The 24,829-nt window shown below is 37.2% G+C and overlaps 1 protein-coding gene across 37 annotated transcripts in view; it reads right to left on the bottom strand.

Moving 5' to 3' along the window:
- The window catches only part of LOC117435503 (CLIP-associating protein 2-like), a 147,442-nt gene that overhangs the window by 40,385 nt on the left and 82,228 nt on the right, over positions 1-24,829 (bottom strand). For 15 of the 37 annotated variants that reach the window (XM_034058708.3, XM_034058719.3, XM_059012852.1 and 12 more), the window contains 14 exons: positions 23,961-24,106; positions 21,643-21,778; positions 21,111-21,181; positions 18,768-18,827; positions 17,642-17,719; positions 16,456-16,623; positions 14,218-14,270; positions 13,946-14,104; positions 11,876-11,899; positions 8,459-8,560; positions 8,301-8,327; positions 5,792-5,818; positions 2,844-3,014; positions 2,432-2,476 (listed from right to left, as the gene is read on the bottom strand). In XM_034058708.3, the coding sequence (XP_033914599.3) occupies positions 2,432-2,476; positions 2,844-3,014; positions 5,792-5,818; positions 8,301-8,327; positions 8,459-8,560; positions 11,876-11,899; positions 13,946-14,104; positions 14,218-14,270; positions 16,456-16,623; positions 17,642-17,719; positions 18,768-18,827; positions 21,111-21,181; positions 21,643-21,778; positions 23,961-24,106 (1,267 nt within the window). The remainder of the gene's footprint in view (positions 1-2,431; positions 2,477-2,843; positions 3,015-5,791; positions 5,819-8,300; positions 8,328-8,458; positions 8,561-11,875; positions 11,900-13,945; positions 14,105-14,217; positions 14,271-16,455; positions 16,624-17,641; positions 17,720-18,767; positions 18,828-21,110; positions 21,182-21,642; positions 21,779-23,960; positions 24,107-24,829) is intronic. The other 22 variants (XM_059012857.1, XM_034058736.3, XM_034058738.3 and 19 more) reach the window with 6 other exon arrangements.

Here is a 24,829-nt window from a genome sequence, read left to right as displayed (position 1 = left end):
TGGTAGCCTTCAGGCTTCAGTATCCCAGTGGTGGACAATGTCATGTCCTGAGTATTCCCAATAGCGTCAGTAACTCAACACTAAAAATTAGGATTTGAGACCTGCAGGTTTGTGCAAGTTCCAGTATTTAAGCTACCGTTAGGTCCTAAAACTTATTAGCGAAACAAAACAAATAAAAAAGTATTAGTAATTACATTTTAGTAACTTGTTCACAGTATGTTTATTTTAAGTGTATTCAAAGCCTCCTTCCTGGCTTTGTTAGAGTACTGAAATAACATTGCTGAAAGTAATAAAAAAAAAAAAAAAAAAACGGACTGAATCTAGTTTGATTTCTTCAACTTGTTATTCAAACTGGAGACTAGTTGCTATTGTGGTTACTGTATTGTTGCTTTTTTAAACTTTATTTGCTATACTAAATTTAAATAGATAGATTGAACTATAAGACAGTGATGAAGCAGACTTGGTCTACATTGACAGACAACATTCAGATGGTGTGCACTAGAACAGACATTTTCTTTCATCAAGCAGAAGAAAGGTAAAATACATGCAAATCTTTTACAAAATCAGTACTTCATAATCCCAGTTGAATGGGGAAACTGCAAACTTCAGGAATCCCATTAGCCCTTCACTAAACAGGTCAAAAACCTGCTGCTGGGACAGACCATAGCAAGGATCAGGAGACCAGGAGGGGCAGGGTGAGGAAGTTTATTTATATATATACATGTAAAGCTGCGTTTCCAGATCCTGCCCTGTAGAACACCTTCGAAGAACACAGTGCCGCTCCAATGACTGTCCTCCCATTATTTTAGGAGAATGGTAAACAGTGTTCTTTTAGGTTCTGCATGTCTCAAAACCCAGAAAGGCTGTCAAAGTTGGGCCTGGGTTGTAATCTTAAAGGGATTCCATCTACAATTCCTGAATATTTCATTTGTTCTCCTTAATACAGCTATGTGTGTTTTCTCATTTCTGATCATATCATTATATACCAGGCTTACTAATTTCCTTTTTCAACCATGGGGGCTGCTCTTGAGAGCTACATTTCTGAAGCGCGGTGGTTTTAAACATGATCACATGCAACTGTAATTTCTCCCACCAACCAAATGGAAATTATCCACACAAAATCAGTTAGAGGGGAAAGCAATTAGACCGCTCGTGGTGACTAATCAAACAAAGAAATTTAGTTCAGCTGTCTTTTCAGAAGCAGACCCCAGTGGTTTAAAAGGGACTTTTTCTTGGAATAGTTTTATGGAAAGCATGGTAAATAATGATGTTCTACAGAGAATGACAGAAAACAGATAACAGAATGCAAAACATTTGTCACGGAATGCATTAATTTTCTTTTGGTGTTTCTAAGAAATTAAACATTACCAGTAGTAACCCACTAAAAAGCCTGGCATCTTAAGGCAGTATGGTAAACAACAAAAACATGTCTTAGAATGGCAACACTAGGCATTAGAAACAAACCACAGAAGTGTGAACCACGCATATGTGGTATGCCACCCCAGGTAATACTTACAGACTGACATTTATTTTTCGATGGCCTGGATCTTAATGGTCTTATTAATGCTGAAAATCTGATTTTTCCTGTTTGATATTTTTAGGAGAGCATAATGCCATGGCTCTAGTTATTACATGCTCATGCCCCGCCTTTGAACAGAAATAGCATTTCTCATCAGCTATTTCTGTGCTAAAAATGTCCCATTATTTAAGCAATTACAAAACATAACTCATACAAGACAAAATAAAACATTTTGAGTGATCTTTGGTGACAGCAGGGCAAGCAGGAGCCCTGAAACACAAATCACCCAAATATTAACTGTTACAAAAAGGCTTATCTGTTTACAGAACCTTACATTCTAATTTTGGCATTGACAGATATTAGCCGTATGTTTGAAAAACTAAAGAGTTTCTCTGAGCCCTGTTAGAAATTATTTTTTCTTATTCTGCAAGCTTGATTGCAGATAAAAACAAAGAAAAAAATGATCTTAACATGGGCCATTAACCCCTTTAAATTTTTATTTTTTAAAGACGTGTCCTGTTATCTTTCATGCCATCACATAATGACAACCGGGGGAAAGAAAACGTGGCTTTTTAGCCCACATCAAGAAAACCAATCATGTAAATCAGCTTCAAAATGCAAACGAGACATTCTGTATCTAAGTTTACAACTGCATTAACAATACAGTAGATGTCTACCAATGGAAACGCACCATAAATCTGTAGAATTACAGATAAAAGAAGCAATACTTTGCATAATGAAAAGCAATTAAATACAAAATCGGTTTACCAATTTCTAACCCTTTAGTGTGTTCTACTTCATTTTATTCGACAGCCTCTATCATCAACATTTCAACAGGAGTAATTTAACTGCATACAAAATGGTATTTTACAGTTTTGAAAAACATCTGTGTAATGTATTAGCCATGCTTACCTCCTCTACCTCCGCCATTGTAGATTTGCTGATGGCTTGACGGTGCTACATGTGAGAAAGTAAAAGTACAGGTTAGTTAGAAAAAATATTGTAAGCCACAGAAGGCATCACATGCAATGACTTGGATGATCATGTATGCAAAATAGTTTAACAAAACACAAAAATATACATAGCATGAGAATCATGGTCTATAGAGTGAATCTAGTGCTGTGAGATCACAACAAAAAAAGCAAAAGCAACAGATTGAATGGGAAAGGATGTTGTTTCTATGTAAACACAATGTAGAGTATGTTTAACCTTTTTCAGTTACAAAAGGTTTTCCTAGACCTTGTCAACAGAAAGGCAGCATCATGGCTAAACTGCTGTAGATGGAGACTGGAAACCAAGAGCCATCTGGACTGCAGTTTCTTACCTACGGAGAGACGCGTTGGGCTGGAGTCTCTGCTGCAGCCCTGACTGCGAGGGATCTTGCTGCGCTTCTGTGCGGAGCCCGCACTGAACAGCACTCTTTGGACTCCGCTGCTCATGGTACTCAGTGCAGTGCTTGTCAGAACTCTGCCAGGAGAGCCTGAGCGACTGCCAGCTACAGGATAAAAAAAAAAAAACCAAGACATACTAGTTATGTACCTGTTTTAAGCCTTTGCATTTAAAAAGAAAAAAAATGTACATGGAAGTGATCCCCAATGCCCTAAATAAGAAAAGATTATGTGAGATCCCCATGAGATACATAAAAAAGGTTTGACACACGCATTCCAAGAAATGTCCTCAAAGAAAATGGTCCCTATCATCAAAACCTCACAAAACTGAAGTTACTGTAAAAACAAGACTATACAAAATAGTATGCTGTATACACACCAAGGATGGAAATAAGACTCCTATTGCATAGTAGTTTGACCCATTACAGGTTTTAATATGTGTTAGAATTAGCCTGTGTGTAGGTAACAAGCTCAACTGTGTCTTACTAAACATAGTAAGACAAGGAAAGGATCAAACAGCTATGCAATGGGAGTCTTATTTCCACCCCGACACACCTACTGTATTAACTTTAGCTCAGCAAAAATAAATGTAACTTTTTTTTTTTTTTTTTTTTTTTTTAACATTTTTTCCCCCACAATTCAGATAATATATAAAAAAAATCTAAAATGTGTTTTCCCAAGCAATTATGTAAGAAATGCACTCCCCTTAAATCTCCATCTCATCATCCCACTTTCCAAAGACCACCAAAAAGTAATCGTTACTGTCCAATCAGTGATCGATTAGGACTGTGGAAATTTCTCAATGGCATTTCATAAAACACATTTTCAGAGATTCAGAGAAGGAATAAAGGCCAAGAAGATTAAAAAGGGAAATTAAATATTTGTTTAACTTCTAATGATTCTATTTTACAAAAGGCAACACGTGTTTTAAGCAATAGATCAAACTACCAAGTGTAAAAAAAATCTACAATGAAACTGACCCAGTTCTACTGGGCTATTGTGCCACATCCAACAGCTTTGGCCTGTACAGTATACTCTACACTATGTGAATCCCCAACAGCATGCTGGTTCATAGCATCATATTACCAAACTTCAGTCACTGCACATACACTGTACAGTATAACTGTTAAAGATATGACAAGTGGAATCTCTGTCATCAAAGTCATTGGGATTCCAGATCCTGGTATCCAGCCATTACAGAATACAGAACAGTTTCAATTTTCACAACTCAAGGATGACTTGAGCGTACTTGCAGTCAACCATTTGCCTTCCAAGTATAAAACCCATAAGTTATAATTTAAATAAAGTAGCAAATGCACATCTTTGTGCCTGAAGGCAATAATAGTTAACACCTAGAAAATAAGTAAATAATGTGCACAATTTATTAAAATTATAATTAAAGAGGTAAACCAAACCGCACCTCTCCCAATTTTCAGAGAAGATAGAAAGGCAGATTTCTAATAAATATAACTTGAGGTATTGCATAACTCAAATTCATTTAAAATTACTCCTGCTAGCTCCCTTCCTACTTCAATCCAGAAATGTGTAAAATAAATAAATACTGTATTACTTTGAATTAACGTTGCACAGTTTATTTTAAATTGCTAAAAACACCTGCAGCGCTTATTAGTTCTATGGCTTTTCAAAAAGCACAATTTTTTTATTACGTTTTTTTATGGTATTTGAGGGAGGCTTATATTGAAGTTTATTTCTGTGGAACTTGATCAGGATGGCGAAGAAGTCCTACAACTTTAAATTGATGAGCTCGCAGAACAGATCAGTGTTTGACTAGGTGAGGACACATACCAGTGTAGCATGGAGAGGGAAATAATAACGAGAGAGAAATGTCAATTCAACAGAGGTCGGTTTATTTTCCCTTTTTTTTCTTACAGCAGTTTCTAAGAGTCGCTGGGCTGAACTCTAATATACTGTGCGTTTCTCTCTCTTCAACCACCAAGACAACTAAACACTCATGGCCTCCTGATCCAGGCAGGGCTTCGGTGAGGAAGATGATCCTGTGGCTATCCCCTAAACAGCAACGCTACAGCGATAGCTACACTAGCGTCTGCGACCCTACATAAACTCAAAAACGCCACACCGCCCAGTCTCCGAACTTCCTGTGTGGATCAGGATTCTGCAGCGTCTCTTATTAACCCAAAATACCGTGCACACAAACAAAACAAAAATGCATTTAAGAAACGAAATATATATTTATTTATTTTAGTGCTGCTGTATTTACTCCTACACTAGTATCAGTACATAGTGCTGTGTACCTACGGCATTCTTTTTTTGTTTGGGTTCCATAAACTTTACAGTAAAATACTGGTATGCTCCAGTGTGTACCGGTAATTGTATTTTTAAATATATATTTTATTCAAGTTTATTAAATTAATTTTGTTTCTATTTAGCTTTATTTGAGCTGGGGTAGGGAAAAAAATGTACATGTTTCATTATTGAGAGCAGCGTTTATTTGAGGATGGCGTCTGTGATACTCGAGTGCAGCACTTATGCAAGGGCGGTGGTAATTCAAAGCAATAAGATATCTAAAAGTCGCAAGAAATAACACTGAAAAAAAAAATAATAATAATAAAAAAATAAGTAAGCATACCAAGCAAACTAAATGAACAGTTCATATCACCAGCATGCTGCAGGCACGGTTTAGCTGCACACGATGAGTAAAACAGTGGCTAGGATTATCCTACAGCTTCAGTGCTTGAAATACAGCTGTGCAAAGAAGACCAAGGCTGCTGGCTTCACAATCAAGAAAGGGTGAGGAATGGGTGCTTCTACAGAGTGCTGCGTCTAATAATGATATTGAGCGTGCATGGAATTAAGAGAAGGCGTACAAATACCACGGACACAGTGACTATCTGTAGAGTCTTACCACCAATGGGGTTAGCTGACTGTGATCCTGAACAAGTGGAAAGGCAGGATTAGGGGGAGGATTGTAATCCATGGACAGGGAGGGAACAAAGCAGATTTAAAACAAAATGAATGGCACATGGAAATTAGAGAGCTTTGGTCAGTTAATAGAAACAAAAACAACAAACAAAAAGCTTTTTTTAATTTTTTTTTTTGCTTGCGTGTGTACAAGAGATGGAGCAAAGCTGATAAACGAAAATAAGTATACTGCACGTCTGTTGCAAACTAGAACACAAGTCAGAGCACACTCAGTCAGCCAGAAAGAAATACAAAATATCAGTAAGAACACAAAAGTAAAACCTATGCTACTGTTGAAACAATACAGTACATTATAACATTCACAGCCTGGTAAGAACACACAGTCTAGTTTTCGCTTTTAACAGCTACATTAAGCACTTTCCTTTTATAGCTGTAAACATTTACTATGAAATATCCTTAGCAGACTACGAAGACAGAGTTAACCCCATTACGTCAGGCTCAGCTAGGGATTATATCAAAATGCATCTTTCCCCAGTCACCTCTTCAGGTACTTGTGAAGCCTGAAAGCATTTCTTTGTATTTAATAACATCCTGATGTAACTATCACTATTTAATCATATCCTGATGTAACTATCACTTATCTGCTGTATTATTGAATTGTGGTTTGTCACACTTGAACAAAAGTTATTGTATTTCTTGCTCTCATTGTATTACTTGTATTGTAACACTTGAAATGTATTTGCTTACGATTGTAAGTCGCCCTGGATAAGGGCGTCTGCTAAGAAATAAATAATGATAATAATAATAATAAATTCTCTACAACCAGCTGACATCCCAAATACATAACCAAGATCAGTCCTTATCAGGGGGTTAGTGTTCATAGGAAGAAACACGAGTGTCAAGTAGGATTTGGTCATCCGATATTTACATCTTTATATCTTTTGTTAAAGGTACACTCTAAACCCAGATTTGGATGTTCTGTTAAAGACCAAGTAAACCATTGAAAAACAAACAGATACAGTAGATCTAGACAGATGCATATACTAAATTAAATAAATTATAAAATGGAATATTCATGGAAAATAACCAACATTCAAAATGCTGATTTTTTAAATTGGATTATGATGACCTTAACTGGTTTGCTACCATCTAATTCCTTTCCGAACCTGTGTACAGAAAGTTCCACACACAAATTAATGAACTACTTTAAAATGATATTGTTGTCATACAGAGTAAACAGGTTGTGTGCTTTTAAAATAAATGTATACAAATCTCTCAACTGCAAGGGTAATTTGATTTCATTATAAATCTCTCAATTTATTTCTAAAAAGCATATTAATTTGTTTATGGCTGGAGTTTCATCTATTTGCTGGCTTTTGGCCCCTTATTGCCATTCGTGCAGAATAAAAACAGGGGGGATTTCTGAAGTGTAATTTTCAAGAGAAGGCAGACTGTGTTTTATTGGTTTAACCTTAATGGATATTTAATCTTCCAAGTGTGTCATTCCTTAAACTCCTATGGCTTTAAATTGCCAAGAAATTGTCTCAGCAAGGCACAAGATTAAGCATTTCTCATAAAAGTTACTGCTAGACAAACTCTAAATGCAAATAAATATCCTGATGTCTATGACAACAAATGGAACCCTGTCGCTGTGCAATTGTTTGGAGAGTGGTAGTGCCAGTGTGATGCACACTGCAACAAATTGAAAAGAAGTGAAAGCCAGCTGTGTGGCTGAAAGAAACATGTGCAGCATTTCAGTTTCCTGTCAAGCTAATCACTTAGTTTGCCCATTTCTAATTTTATCAAAGAATACAGAACATTCAGAACTAGGTTTAGATACTTAACCCCAGCTAAGCCATAACATTAACATGCAGCTGCAACCATGCGGGAGTCTGAAGATGCCCTAGTTCCAACCCTTTTAGCAGGTGCTGCCTTTGCAGCCTAAAACGTTTAGGGGCGGTAAGAGGTGGCTTAAGAAATACATTTGTCAAGGTATCCCTCTGGATATTTATTAAGGGGTCCACTAAAAAGTAACCTCTTTAAAACATGCCACAACATTACTTTTAAAATAATGAAGACTGCCATGAAGGTTCATTTCTATACCTGTGCAGCTTCTCAGAAATAACTTCACTGACCAATACTTTCCAGATACTTAACTAGCCGATTAATAGGGATTTAACTGGTGATTCACTCACAATTAATGCCGTCCACATTAGTCGTAATGTTGCCACAACCTTATGTCTTTAAGGTGTCCATAATAAGGCTAGCAAGCCCCAAGACATTTTAGAAGGGTCTGCAGAGGGAATTGTGTGTGAATGGATTTCACTGCACTACAACTAACACTAATTCTCTAATACTGCAAGTTAATCGGTTTAAAAATTAGGTCTTTGTTAAAGTCAATGTTATACCTTAAAATGACATAAAAGCATTGCTCCAAGTGAGAGATACATGCAAGAGTTCCAAAACCCAATGTGAACATTTTTAGAAAATACCTGGGTTACTTTCTGGCAATTCTGAACCTAAAGGCACAAAAAATGTTTATGGTTTTATAAGCAGTTTTCTAGAATCACTTTAACATGTGTACAACATCTCAAACTAAGAAATAAATAGAAAAAGAACACTGCCAGAAATAAAAATGATGGGGACTTACGTTGAGACTGAGAAACCACTTTTGTCCGGCTGCGTCCCCGGGAGTCTACCTGACTGCTTGCAATCCCACCAGAGGCTGCGGACAGCTTTGTGCGAACCCGGCCTGGAAGCAAAAACAACAACTTGAATTTTTTGACAGTTGACTTAAATGCCAGCACTGCCAGAACAAAACACAACTGTCAGAATGCCATCACAAAGGAAAAGTCATTGTCAAGCTTCAACAATTAGGGCAATATAATTAGGGCTTCTGTTTATCGGGTTTCATTAGTTGTATTTTTCGGTGCTTATTTTTAGCTATTTTTGAGTTTTATGTAAAAAAAAATTTTTTTTTTTTTTCGGGGCTTTTGTTTTTGATATACTGTATGAAATTAGTGATTTCGGTTACTTTCCAAAATGCTTGAGCGTTTTTTTTTTTTCTGTCAAAATATGTATAGTAACTCGACAGTACTTGCACACTTAAATTGTACCTTCTTTCCATTGCTGTCCTCCACAATGAAATCCCTATGGTCACAAGCACATTCTGCTGGTGTTTTTGTGTGTAGGCATTTTTGTACATTTCTCCACAATTCTGTTTTAAATCCTCTGTATCTTAACAGTAATACAGCTTGAAATCCCACTAACAAGCCTCCATCCTGATTGTAATCTCGTTTCAAATCTCGCAAGCGGAGTCTCCAATAGAAATGTAGGAATGTGCTGTCACTCAGTAGTTGGGGCGGGTTTAAAGTATTCAGAACAAATCAATGATAGATGCAAGTCAGGAAGGCGGGACATTGCCCAGCAGCACTGGGAAACTTATTTATTATTATTTTTGTAGTAGGTTCTATTTTGTAATGGGAATAGGGTGAATTGATTAACCATTTCCACAGTTTTCCCTGTGTTTTCCGGTGTTTATTGGCTATCCACCGATTTCATTTTACTGGCTTCAGGGGTGTTTTATCGGTTAAAACTGAAAATCAGAAGCTCTAAATATAATTAAACTGAAAAACTAAATTCTGGCTGGTATCAATGCAAATGTTATTATAGAGAAATATTTGTTTTTAATACAGTAAATGATACATCTTAATACATTTTCTAAATTTCAGTTAAAATATGGCAAAGTATATACAGTGGAACTCCGTTTATCCATGTGCTTGGGGCACATAGGTCCACGGGTGTGTGAAATCCAGAGATAAATGAGGTGTTACTGCGTGTGACTAGAATTCATAAATAAAATACAGTAACTAGGAATGTAAACCAAATTAGCGTTTACTGGAGATGTATGCAATGCCTAAAACGTTTAGGGGCGGTAAAATGTGGCTTAAGAAATAAATTTGTCAAGTTATCCCTGTGGATATTTATTAAGGGGTCCACAATATATTACGAAGACAGAAGAATGTTTTATAATGAGTTTACTTTGACAGTGTTACTCCTAGCAAATTCAAAATGCGATACACCTCCAAACCTGTTTCCCTAGCTTTTTCTGTTACCAAAAAAAGTAAATAATAATAATAATAATAATAATAATAATAATAATAATAATAATAATAATAATAATAATAATAATAATAATAATAAATAAATAAATAAATAAATAAATAAATAAATACATATATACATACTACAAAGCTACAGTATCACAATTTTATGACGACAATAAACTACACTATTCAGCCTATCAGAGCTCACAATTTTCCTATAAATTATGTCATGTGTCTAGCTTCAGCTAGAAATAATCACAAGGTATCGCTAGTTTATTCCACGGCTTAATATTAAATAATGGTATCTAAGAGTTGCTAGTTTTCTGGGATTTCAAACAAAAAACTTTTTTTTTTTTTTTTTTTTTACTTTAAAGCTAAATAAACAAGCCTGCTGTGTAATTTTAACTTTTCTTACATTTCAACAAAATACATAACAAATGTGTTTACTTTTTCATAACAGCTGTTTTAAACAATTCACTGCTGCAAGTCATTCTTCTGAACCTTCAGAAAGTCCATCATAGTCTTTTGTTTCAGCGAGGCAAAATGTTTGCTGGGATTCACAAAGTAACTGCCTCAGGAGAATCGGCACCCTTCTGCTATTCATATCAAGAAATGAATACTCCCATCTGTAGCGCTGCTGACTTCGTGTCGACTCCACAGCTTTTAGACTGTGTGTGTGTGTGTGTGTGTATGTGTGTGTGTTTGTGTGTTTGTGTGTGTGTGAACCGCGGGCGGTAAGTCTACATTGGCAATAATGTACTTCAGAGAGAAAACTTGTCAGGGAGACGCAGATAATTGAAGTCATGGATAAATGAGGTTCTACTGTATTGGTCTTTAACATTACAATGGCAAATCAACAACAACAACAAAAAAAACCTGTCTAAAAAATAACTGCTACTGCTTGAACGTATTACTGTTAATACAGATTACTGTATTGCAACCCAGGACTGACAAATCAAAATTCCAGATTTTTGTTTTATTCCAACTTGTCCCTAACAATTCAGCTTCATTTTGAACAGACTTTTATATTTAAATTGATTTTAAATATTGACTTAATACCTGGTTAGTCTCTTATGAAAAGCTACATACATTTGAATTAAAGCACTAGTTACATTAACATGTACACAGTAAATAACTAAGACTAACTAACATAGCCTACTTTGGTAAATATAAAAATAAATAAAAATTGCATTAAAACCAATACTAAACTATCTACCAGGTCCTAATTCTTACCATCCTCTGATGCAGCTCCTAGACAAGGAAATGACAATTACATGCGACTGTTGTACAACACCTTTGCATAGTTATATTTGTATATTAGAGTTTAAAAAAACTAAACTAGCTGGGTGTCTGAAACTAATGCTTTGCAGGGAAGAGTTAAATTTGCGCTTTGCTGCTGGAGGTTAGAAAAAGTATTAGCAGCTGAATGTTAAACACCAAGCCAAGCTGGGGTGCGGTGACATTACTATGCACCAGACTACAGTAATTAAGGAGATTTTAAACATGAACAGGAAACATTACATCAAGGATGAGTGAACTAGCTGCAAACACTGATAACAGAACTAAAACACAAATCAGTTCTCATTTCTCAACTCTGCAACAGATCTATTAATGTGGACAGTTGATGGGTTTCTAGAGGAACGGTCCATAATATATCTGAAGTACCTGTTTCGTTCCCCCACCATTATGAAACCGAATACAAGTTACCAGATCAATCTAGTGATGCGTTCAGAAAGTTACAACCCTCAAGTTTTATTCAAACAAACAAAACAAGAAAATGTACAACAAGACATTGTACTGCTATGTTAAATGACCAGTACAACTACAGTGAAATTAATTTGTGGCCATTTAGGTCATTCAAAACCAACTACTTATCTAGTTCACCCATTCGTAAGACATCACACAAGACAGAAATGTTAGACAGCGTTAGGTGAAGGAGAACAGGTAGAAGTGGACCTTACCATCCGTTTTTTCAGATGCATCATCTTTGGTGACAGCAGGCAAAGAACAGGTAAGAGTTAGTGTGTTAGTGAGAAAATGAGATCCCCAGAATCATGTCCACACAACAAACAAGGAGAGAAAAACACAAGCAGAGGTCATTCGAGAAAGAAAGACAAGACAAAAAATACAGCATTTCTAGCATACGCCCCACAACAGGTCAAAACATTACCTGCACAAAATGACTGGAAGATGCTTTAAAATCTACTGAAGAAATGATAGCCAATGATTTGGTTTCTTGACATGTACAGACCATACAACCTCTACGATACAGGCTGTAATTTGGTACTAGGAATCTTTGTGACTGTTTGAAAAGTCTACACATATTGAAAAAGGCAAGCAAAAAACCTATAGGATCTGTAAGACAGCCTTGGTTACCATCAGTCAACTTCTATGGTTGGTTTCACAGACACAGATTTGCACTAATCTTCGATCGCCTTACCAAGGTAACATTACAAAGTTTAGTGCTGATCGGGGGCTGTAAAACCTGATGCTAGTGTCCTAAACTGAAATATGACATTTGTCTCAACAATTAAACTAAACTTATATTTGATTCCTGCCATGAATGGCATTTACATTATTATTATAGTCGTTGATAGATGAAATAGTAGCCGTATTGGTCCAGATATGATAAACAAAGGAAATGCGATACCTTTTATTGGACTAACTAACAAAAAATAAACCACAAGCTTTCAAGACCTCAGAAGGTCTCTTCAGGTGAAAGTAGGAAAGAGAGATTGATGTTTACATTCAAAAGGTGGCATCAAAACAATTGACATTCAAAAGGTGGCATCAAAACTTTAACAAAAATAACCCATTTTGAATCACTACAATTCTAATGCAAGGAAAAAAAGCTGTGTTGAAAAAAAAAAAACAGGATGAGTGGCTGCATAATAAACAATGACAATAAAAAAGGCAATAAAGAAATCACACGAATAAAATGCAAAAATTTTAACTGTAAATACCAATATAGGGAAAGAAATACTAAAAAAGAATTAAAGTAAATAAAAACAAAATGAAATAAATGATATGCAGCATCCTGTGGGTCTGTGATTGATGTTGCAGTCACAACCCAAAAGGGAGGGACCACTGTGCTTGAACTGCAGCAAATAGCTGGTCTGAACGGTAGTAAGCACCCAGATGTCTGTGGTGCACCAACACCAATAATCCAGATGGCTCCCTGAGAAGGGGCCCTGGGCCTGTGGCAGCAAATTCCTAGGGCTGCCACTTAGCCTGTGGCTTGGCCTGCAACTTCTGTCTCTGTGCAGGGCGGCAGTATCTATTAAAGCCTCCGCGGCAAGTAGCCGCAGGCCGGTTCTGAAAATCACCTCTGGCAGCGGGTGGAGCCAGCTGCGTCTGTTTTTGAGGCTGCTGCAGTCAAGGGTGCCAGTTTGCCACTGGTTTATGTACTGGAGGTGGTCGCTTGGGAAGCAGGCGAACCAGCACCTTCGTGGATTCCCACATGCGGTGCGGGGTGTCCAACAGTGGTGCTTTGTCCCCGTCAGGCATGCGTGCCTGGGAAAGCCAAAGCTGCCTGCGTGCAGCCAGTTTTCTACCTATAGCCTGTCTGTTGAGATTGGACAGAGAGCAGGATCTTATAAACCAGGTGCAGCTCATCCAGCTGTTGTGGTGAGGGCCTGTGGTTCTCAGAAAGAGACTGCAGCAAATGCGACTGTAGGCTAGCAGTATGCGGTTAATTCCCTAGCAGTGTGGTGAATGCACTGGCTGAATAGGCTCTTGAGGATCACCTCAGGAGAACCGACACTTGCTTGTTAGGGCAGGCAGCGTCCTTGGACAGGAGCGCTAAATTAGCCGCCTGGACCAAGGCAGCAGCGTTTTAAATTGTTTAATTTAACCAATTAAACCTCCACACAGACCCTACAGTAGTTAATCATCTCATTTTACCTGTTAAACCTGGAGTGGAACAGCCCTGGCTTGATACTATGGTCCAATTAACACGAAGATCTGCCTTGAGCATGCAATGGTGTGCACCACAGAAGCCTGTTGGATAGTGAGTAGCACCCACACCTTACCTAAGGAGGCATAGGAGCCTGGTGGAAGGCCGGAGGCTGTCAAGCGGCCTGCTCCACCTGCCTGTCGAGATTTGGCACCAGCCACCGCGTTGACATCGATGTCACTCCTTGAACGCTGCAGGGATCCTGGGGTCGGGGCCGCCTTCTTACTTGCAGATACTAAGAAAGAAAAGTTAGAAATTGTGCTGAAGCTCAGGGGATAAGTCATCATGCGTTCTGTACAACACACCAAAAATGCTCACTAAACATACACACATAAATATTGATCATACCTCTTCCTGGTGCAACAGAAGCGCCCGATCCTGACCATTTCGATGAAGGCCGGCTACAATAAAAAAATAAAAGGAAGAAAAGAATGTTATCAACCTTTATCTAATAGAAAGCTGCAAGTCTACATCTTGTTCCAATCTGCCACTAGCACAGAGTTCAAAGTAATTTGAAATCCATCCCGCTCGTTTCTAAACACCAGCAGAGTGATATCAACATGATTTCAACTGGAATTAGGAGTTGGAATATGTACAAATCAAGATGGCCCAAACGGATAAATCTACCTGAAAACTTAAAATGCTTTTCCTAGACCCATTTTTTTCATTTTATCTTGTTGCAGGAAATTATCCACCTCAGTTCTGCATGGGGTTGAGGGATTATAAATTATCTTTATTTCCTACTCATCACATTCCTAGTTTTATAAATGCACTATGAAAATAATTATACCGATTTAACAACCTTGGAGATCAAGAGCTAAAGCAAACCGTTAATGCAGATTTGAAAATCAGTCAAGTTAAAAGATCATGCAGAGGGTTCCATTGGAAAACGAATACTTTCACAATTAACATCTCATTGGACCCTCACCCCCCCACCATCACCCAAAGAAAAAAAAGTTACTTGTGCTAAATCTACACTCACTTGTGTTTTAGGGCTATTTAAAGTACAATAAGTTATTGAATTAGGATTAAAAAGGGCATAGCACAACAGAACACTACAAATACTGTAACAAGTGCCAAGTACCAGCCTGTGAAATGTGACTAAACCAGTAGATGCCCGGTCCTCCAGAATATATACTCTGGAAGGTAACTTTGGCCTGGATTTACTTCGGTAAGGGGGGTAGAACTTTTTATACTCTATTTCTACTTGACTAGAATGCACCCTTTGAGTTTCCACAAATTGCTTTGCTTTATTAATAATAATAATAATAATAATAATAACAATAATAATAATAATAATAATAATAATAATAATAATAATAATAATAATAATAAAGATATATTATTATTATTATTATTACAGTGCTCACCCTTTATAACGCTATTGTTGGGAGCAAGAGTTACAAGACCGTGCTATTTGTGTTCCGCCTTATAATAAGTATAAAAAGGTTACTTTAATGGCATAATAGAGCAAATGGGAGCCACGACCCTACCGTGTTATAACCGATTCTGCACTATAACGAGGCATGTTATAATGGGTGAGCACTGTATTAATAATTCGATTAATCCATTACTTCTCAAGGGAGCCATTACAGGCTCCCTTGAGAAAGATATGTACAACATATCGAAACATTGGGCAGCTGGCTCTTTGAGCTAAATATATATATATATATATATATATATATATATATATATATATATATATATATATATATATATATATATATATATATATATTACTGTATATTACTACCTGTAACAGGGCGAGCAGCCCTGTACATTGTTTATTTATTTTTAGATTGGGGTCTCCCCCTCCGCCCCTGTGCAGTGTATTTATTTTGTATTATTTTTATTGTATTATATTTATGACGGCGTAGCGCCGTGTTATTGTTTTGTTTATTTTTAAAACGTGTCCTGGCAGAGGCGAGATCGGTGCTCGTCCTCTGCCAGGAGTAATAATTAAAACTCGTGCAGAAGGTGGCCATCTCCTAAATTAATTAAGTGATTTAATTTGTTGCTAATCGGGAGATGGTCACCTGTTATAAAAAGCCTGCAGCTCTCTAGTTCAGGGGGGGTGTTGTAGGTGCGGAGAGAGCGAGACGGAGATTAAAAGCGAAACTAAAAGAAATTAACATAGGAACAGTGAAGGCAATCTGCCCAGCCTGACCTGTGTTTGATTTATTTTGTGTTCGTGATTTGTTTTTGTTTAACCTTTTATTTTGCTCGGTGAGCACAGTGCTTTTTGTTTAAATATTTATTTTTTGTTTGCTTTAAATAAAACGGCGCCCGCGCCACTGCACCATACCTTTTTGTTTTTGGTTGTCCCTTCTTCTGCCGTGACGTCAGACCCTCAGCCATTCCTGTCACACTACCATATATCTGTTTTCAGTTATATTTGTGAAGAGCCTACATTTCTCGATATATCCATTATTGTCGATTACCTGATATTTGACAAAGAAAACTAGTCATCGATTACCACTCTAGAGTAAGCTGTTTCAACTATTTTCAGAGTCGTACCTCTGCTTCAGCCAAGACTAGGGTTGTATCAAATATATAGGGGTCAGCCAAACCAAAGTAATGTCTTACTTGAGGCTCTCCTGCGAGCTGGAGGAGGAGCGGTCGGACTGGGGGAGCGAGGCCACGCTGCCAGAGCTCTTCAGGCAGGACTGCAGGGTCTTTTGGTAGGACGGCTCCAGTGAGTTATACAGGGCCTCCGTCTCTACTGGAAAGTGATTCCGCAAACCCCAGTAAGCCCTGGCAAGGGGAGGAAGACAACACATCAGTTTGGCATCAAAGGAAGGATGGCATCCGACTCATCTCAATCAGATCGAAGTCACTTGACAAAACTTCAGGTAAAACTCCCATAAATTTCACCAGCCTAAGGATCAACCCATAATTAAGATCTAAAGGCTGTGTTAAGAATTCACAAACTGCATCTTATTTGACTGATCTCTTATTCTACAGGTTAATTAACAAAGATTAATAATGCAACTGTCAAAGGGAAGAGTTCTTTGAACAGAGGGAAATGTTAATATGTAACCAGGAATTTTTCCATTCGTATTTGCCTGTATGAAAGCAATAGTTCAAATGTTTCAGCTATTGCCTTCATCAGTGTACTAGCTGAAACATTTGTCTACTTCACAAAGTTTCTTATATTTCTTGTAAGTTTCACCATACAGTTCAATTTAAAGTGTTTTAAAAGTTATGGATGAACAGAATAGTCCAACATCCTTGTTAAGTCTTAAATCAAGTTGTGGTATATGGTAAAAAGAAAAATAATCCAGTTCTGTTTTATACAAAAGTGGTTCTTTACATTGTTAGAATGTTCTCTACAGTTTATTTTTGTAAATATAGTTTGAGATAAAAACAGGTTTGAGGCCATATTTATATAAATTGTATTGGTAATCTCTGTTTAGCGTAAATGCCAATTTGCGATGAACACAGATTGATACACTTTTTTTTTTTTTTAAACAATTATTTATTAATTTCCCAATGTTCTCCCAATTTTGTAATGTCCAATTATTATTCAACCGGGCTCACAGCTGCCACCCCTGAACTTACTCGCAGAACTCCCCAGCCGACCTAACCCCTACCCCGCCAGGGCACCGCTTGGCCAATTGTGTGCCGCCCCCTGGGAATTCCCGTCCACGGTCGGCAGTGGCATAGCCTGGATTTGAACCGGCGGTCTCCAAGCTATAGGGCGTATCCGGCACTTTACCGGATGCACCACTCGGGAGCCCCGATACAGACTCTCTATGAAGACTGTGCTTACTTTCTTGCTTCCACTCTGGCCTCGGCATCAGCATCGCAGATCCCCTTCTTAATGCTATCCACCAGAACAGCGACATGTCTGTCACAAAGAAAGAACAAATTATCAATTATCATGATTCACAAAGCAAACTCAGGGGTTATAGTTTCCCCTTTTTTGATTTTTACATTTCCCTTACTATTTTAGTGTCTTTGCAATCCTTGTGTGTAAATCTGGGTAATGTTGCTGCAGTATTAAAAGTATCATTTTTTATCTAAATCTGCTTTAATCTGTCTTTGTTCTGTCCTGGATTCTCCAGACAAGCTCAGTCTTCCTTATTATATTCAAATCATGAGACAATTTTTCAACTCTGGCAGCCCCACCTACACTCTTCATATAGCAGCAGGCGGGTCTAAAAGGTAATTGTGTCACATGATTAGAAGTCCATTCATCTCTGCACTTATGATTCTCATAGCAAGGTCAAGGCAGATTTAATAGCACTACAATAACTAAATATTGGAGAAACAGAACTGAATGATTGCAAACATTCTAAAATAGTAATGGAAAAGAAAAAAAATACATTTGAAGCTCTTTACTCTTTAAAGTATGTTTTCAATTTAAGGAAATTCAGTTTACTTAGGTATAGAATATGATAAAAAAAAAAAAAACAATACCATCGAAAGGTGGCAGGTGAATATAGTGAGCTTACTAGTACTAACACCACAGTTAAAAGTATAACCATTGAAATTAAGCCAGAAAACACTCAAAGCGCTCAGACAATAGATGGACAGACAGGAGTTCAAGGCTTTTCTACCGATAGCAGCAGTGTGGAAAGGTGCTACATCCACCCAGCAGTAGACAGATATTAGTTGAAATGCAGTGTCTGTCTCTTACTAGACACACACATATATATACATTTGATGGTCAATGCATTGTATGAAAGACCACATTCTCTTCACACAGATCTTTCTCCAGATAAGGGGGTCTATGACCTTCATGATTAAAGAGCTACTGTTTTATATGGCCCATAGCATGCACGCTCTCAATGCACTGGACAATGGCTTTAATTATTTTTATACCGCATCTTTCCTTATATCCTTATGCATGCCTGTGATGATGGGTGGGATTGGGATTGGATATATTTCCTTACCTTTCTAAGGAATGTGTTTGCCACTCCTGTAGTAACAATTCAAGGAAATCATAGCCTCGCCTAAAGCAAGCAAAAAGAAAAGCAAAAACATAAATCAATTGAAAGAATCTCTACAAGAATTTTATATATATATATATATATATATATATATATATATATATATATATATATATATATATATATATATATATATATATATATATATATATATATATATATATATATATATATAGAGCAGATAGGTTTGTTGACTGTTTGAGTAGTATTGTTCCTTGGGATAACAAAACACTGAGCTTAAGTCATGTGATTTCATAAAAATGCCAGGTGCTCAGTGTTTGGTATTCGAGTTGAATAAAATTGCCAAAATGAGTTGATTAAGAATCTGTATAAACAGTCTTTCGAAAAGACATGATTACATAAAAAAAAACACATCAAAACAAGAGTTACAATGTGATTCTATTTCAGGCTACTAGTTGTTCTCATATATATATATGGTTTGGTATGCATTCTGGGAGCTGTAGTTCAAACAGGACCACATGTCTATGTGATTGCATTGTTTACCGGCTCCCCCAGAACTATGCATCCCACAGTGGCCTGTCATCACTTACACACAGTTTTGCTGTCCAAACAGCTAGTGTAACAAGCACACTCCTTCAGGGGCTGGATTCTTTGCCGAGAGGATTTCAAAGAAGTCTGGGATGCTAGCCTGTTATTTTATTAACAACAACTCAGGAAATGTCTTATATTTTTTCACCAAACCTTCGAAAGGCCCTACCTCAGCACAGACCATGTGTAACTTACTCAGTTTGGTGCAGAAATTCAGTACAGTGTAGCCTGTACATGAAAGCAAGAAAACACACAAAAAGCAAGTATAGGGGGGGAAAAACGGGATTTTACAAAAAAAAAAAAAGGTATGCATATCTCGTTAACCACACAAAGTGGCGTCATGAAACTCTCCACGCTTTCTTGAATTTTTACCCATTCGACTCCGAGACCATCACTTTCAATTCAAACACAAAATGTCTCGTTTTAAATGACCAACCACTCGAGAACATCCATATCACAGAAATGTTCATTGATGATCAACAAAATGAGAATATGTTTTAAAAAAAAAAAAAAAAAAAAAAAAAAAAAGTAAAGCTGGTACATTTGTATCTCAGAGAAACGGATAACAACATCGAACGTCTGTACAGCACTGAAACACTACGTTTAAAAAAACCCAACTGTACTGCTGAAATTCGTCATCTTTAATATTAGCATCACAAGGGTATCCATGTATTCTAAAAAATAAGATGGGCCTCTTCAGTGAGTTACAGGAAAATAATTCCATCTGAGAGAGAGAGAGAGAGAGAGAGAGAGAGAGAGAGAGAGAGAGAGAGAGAGAGAGAGAGAGAGAGAGAGGAGAGAGAGGAGAGAGAGAGAGGAGAGAGAGACAGAGACAGAGAGAGGAGAGAGAGACAGAGAGAGAGAGAGAGACAGAGACAGAGAGAGGAGAGAGAGACAGAGAGAGAGAGAGAGACAGAGAGAGAGAGAGACACACACACACACACACATCAAAAGAAGGAAGACAGCCTAAGAGCTTTCATGTAACGGCTCTTTAAAGTTAGTCTTCACGCAACGAAATCTGACTGACTTCTGGTTACACGTTCAATCTGGAGTACCAGGAACTGTCCCACAAGGCAGTGAAGTACCTGATGCTATTTACCACCACATACTCCTGTAAACGTAGACTTTCTGCACTTGTTGGGTTTAAATCAAAATACCACAGTAGATGTGGAACCAGATTTAAGGCTAAAACTGTCACCACTCCAACCGGACATTCATAGGAGGCTGTGTGGTCCCAGGAGGTCCCCAGTTCAAATCCCACCTCAGCCACTGACTCATTGTGTGACACTAAGCAAGTCACTTAATCTCCTTGTGCGCCGTCTTTCGGGTGAGACGTAGTTGTAAGTGACTCTGTAGCTGATGCATAGTTCACACACCCTAGGCTCTGTAAGTCGCCTTGGATAAAGGAGTCTGCTAAATAAACAAATAATAAAAATAATAATTCAGGCTGTGACATCGCTGAAACAGCACCACCCATCTCATTAAGTAAGTTAATCAATTTCCCGTACGACATCGTTATCAATTGCCGCACTATACTGGAAAGCAAAATTTATAGAATTTCCTTGTATAGCAGCTGTGTTTCACTATGATAGTAGTACATGGTGGCCCGTGAAAGTTTTGGTGGTTCAGAAGGGGTCAAACATTTCTGGCCCCTTCTGGGACCATAGCTTGAGGGTCCAATATACCACATTCCAGTAGTTCTGTATATAACTAAGAAAGTGGGGCAAAGCATCTCACCTTCTGACTGCAACCGATTTAGACGTACAGTTACTGGTTATTAGAGGAATCAACCTTGGAACATGGGTATGCTGCGAGAGAGAAAGAAAAAAAAAATTGCATTCTGACTAAATTAGGCACTGGATCATACATTGTTATCCTTTTATGGAGATACAGAACCTTTTGTAGCCAACAGGAAGTGAAACCAAAAACAGAAGGCATTTTTTATTTTTAAGGTGTCATTAATTCAAAATATTTCCAAAAATACAATTAACAATTTATGACTCAAATTAAATCCTGAATTGTGTAATCTCAAATATTTTTTAAACAAATATGTTATCATCTCAGGCAATCAGGTTTCATTATCTTAAGAATTGTTTTAATTAATTTTTATTACGGTAAAACAATAAGAAACCAAGTCAAGTAACTGAAGACACAAGCCGAAATATTTGTCAACTTAGAATTCAGATTGACATTTTTGACATTTGTGACCCTAGTACAGATAATGTAGAAATTAAAATGCTTCCATGAACTTGATTTCCAGCATACTAACCCGTATGATGAATCTGATTGCTGACACACCAGACGTTGCCATAACCTTGGCACAGTTGGGAATCAGATTGAACAAAACAGGCACAATGGCTTCTGCCCCATGGTCATACTTGTTTCCCAGCACATAGGAAAGATATCTGTTTAAATAAAAGAAGAAATAGAAAAAAAGATCAAATGAAACTGACAAATCACCTACTTGGACAGTTTATTGATTGATTGGAAATGACGAAGCAGATGCTGTCAGTTCAAAAACATGCAAATCATACTAGCGCAATGTTGAGATATAGCCGTGCACTGGTGTGGAACGTGCGTCGATGCATTCCATGCACTTGTCATTCCTGTAATGAGTTTGTTGCATCACATGCTCTTCTGGATAATGCATGCTGTTGTTGTGATCCTGGTATCAGTTCTTAACATAACATTGCAACAAGCAGTAGGCTACTAACTGACTCAATGCAAGAAAATGCAGATCAAGTTTAAAGTCTGCAACACACTATGGAGCACTTCGATTTTTAGAATTTTGTTCTGCGAAGTGTTAGAAAAATCTTCAAAAATTCTATTTGAAATGAATAGTATGGCTAGATTTAAATTAAATGTGACACCTCTCTCCCCTTGTCATCTCTACAATGCGACTTCTGATTGAACATGTTTTTTTTATATATTTAGTATTTCATGAAAAATACAAATCTTGTTAAATAGAGCTTTATACTGTCCATTTTGTTATTGCAAAACTGAGTAAAATACCATCAATATATTTGAAAAGGGCTAATGCATTTCTATGGTACTACATTGATGTGTTACAGATTTCAAAACACAAGCTCATTGAATTTCACAATTACAATAAGTGAAAATTACATCCACATTTATTTTGGGAGAAAGTCCTAGCAAGTTTGTAACTAAACACACTGAAAAACATGTACAACTGCCATTAGTCTTCTAGCATAATCGACTGCATAAGGTTAACTGATCCAAAGAAATGTATTTGACAGATCACCTAGGAAGCAGGATCATCTGCTTGTAAACACCAGCAATGGGCTTAAATTCTTTGTTTTGTTTGTTTTTTAAAAACTCAATTCTAGAAATGGTCAGTATGCTGATTCACTGCTAAATACTTATTGACCACTGCAATGCAACTACATTTTACAATATTTTTTACTTTATGCATTTTGTTTTCAGTGAACTTACCACTGTATACAAATTCTAGACTCGTGAAATATTTTAGTTGATGCATGTTAAACTTAACATATATTGTTTTATGTAAAGTAAACCAGTACTGTAAACCACATCTTTGTGTTACGACTATGATGCACAGGAAATCAATGTCACTGTTAGCATAAATAAAACTTCACACACAAATACATTTGTTTATTCTATGTCATTGGTTGCACTAGTTCTTATATGGCCTTATTGCGTAAATACTGTGTTTCACTATTAGCAGCTTTTCAGGAAGCCTGCATAATTCAGTATTAAGTTTTAAAAGGCGTCTCCTCCTGCTTTCACCTCAGCTGAGCTCTGACCACATACACGTGGGCATAGAACTGCACATGACAGCGCTCCCGTGTTTGCTGGGCCTTCATGCGAAAAGAACCAAATTTGAAAAACAAAAATCATAGAGGACATGCTTCAATGCATTCTGCACACCCCTCTTCATGAGCCTCAATACTATGTAAATGGGAGTGCATCACACTTTGAAAACTACGGTATTTAAATCTGAACTAAACTGTAGTACTGTCTTACAAGTATAAAACATACAAATATACAATAAACATATTTGTATTTATATTTACAATTTACACAAATAGCAGAGCGTTTCTTAATCAAAAGATTATGGCCATACAAAAGTAAATAAGGTATAAAATTCAATATTTCTTGGAACTGCTAAACCGTAGGTAAAACAAGCAAGCTCTAAAAATACCCAGAAAATCTCTTCAGTTTATCAAATATCACGACTAAAACAGAATATAGGAGGCTATAGGAGGCTGTGTGGTCCAGTGGTTAAAGAAAAGGGCTTGAAACCAGGAGGTCCCCGGTTCAAATCCCACCTCAGCCACTGACTCACTGTGTGACCCTCAGCAAGTCACTTAACCTCCTTGTGCTCCGTCTTTCAGGTGAGACGTAATTGTAAGTGACTCTGCAACTGATGCATAGTTCACACACCCTTGTCTCTGTAAGTCGCCTTGGATAAAGGCGTCTGCTAAATAAACAAATAAAATAAAAAAATAAAATAAAATATACAGTGCCATGGATTTTTAGCATAAATTCATTTTAACTGAATTATTCATTTTAAGTAAATCAGGTGCAGGTTTGAAAAATACTTACGCGACAGTGATGCAGGCTTCCCTAACCACCTGGGAGCGCAGGTCCTTAGCTGACAGTTTAAACGCTCCATCCAACAATCGCAGATGCTGGTAAAAACAGTCATAGTCTGCAGCCCCGGCAATCAACAACGAACGGAACTTCCTGAGCTACAAGAAAGCAAGAAAAAAAATATTAAAAAAGGAGCTTTCACTGCTTACTGCACGAAAACATTAGGGACATCTACAGCCCACAGACTCCTCCAGGATCATATAAACCTGTCTACATCTTTTCAAAGCTATGGTTGCAAAGATTAAATGATCAACTCAAAGCAGTGCTTACTACTTCATGCTGTAAATGCTGTGTGTAGTTCCATTACTGCGCTGCCTACATGTTAATGCATTGAGTATTAGGAAGCAGTAACCCAGAAGCTAGAAACCAGACTGTTGAATATATCTTTCAAAATTAGTTGTGAAGGCTACAAAATAGAGCTCTAATACTGTCCTTCTCTGGGGAACGCAATCGAAACATTAGATTGTTCGTCAGTTTAAAACAGTACTACTAATTACAGTGAAATTGTTTATTTGCCTGTAATGTTCTTTTTATAATTCCCTTCAATAACAAAACGTATATACAAAAACGTGGCAATGACAGAACAGCCTATAAACATTGGGATTTCTGGTGTTGATATCCCTCAATATCTGGTTCTGTAGGTTTTCCTGTGCCAGCACACTTTACTGGAAGCCATGGAAACACAAGCTCAAAAGAACCATGCAGACTGACTCCCTCAAGTATGCCAGCCAATATTTTTACAGGCTGCAAGCAGGCTTATTAAATGGTGGTGTAAGTCAATTTAAACAAAACACAAAACTAAAAATCTTTATTTTTACTGA

The sequence above is a fragment of the Acipenser ruthenus genome, chromosome 3 (genome assembly GCF_902713425.1).
Source record: "Acipenser ruthenus chromosome 3, fAciRut3.2 maternal haplotype, whole genome shotgun sequence".
NCBI classification, from domain to species: Eukaryota; Metazoa; Chordata; class Actinopteri; order Acipenseriformes; family Acipenseridae; genus Acipenser; species Acipenser ruthenus.
Note: the sequence above shows the minus strand (reverse complement) of the source record. Positions and strands in the feature narration are given on the sequence as shown.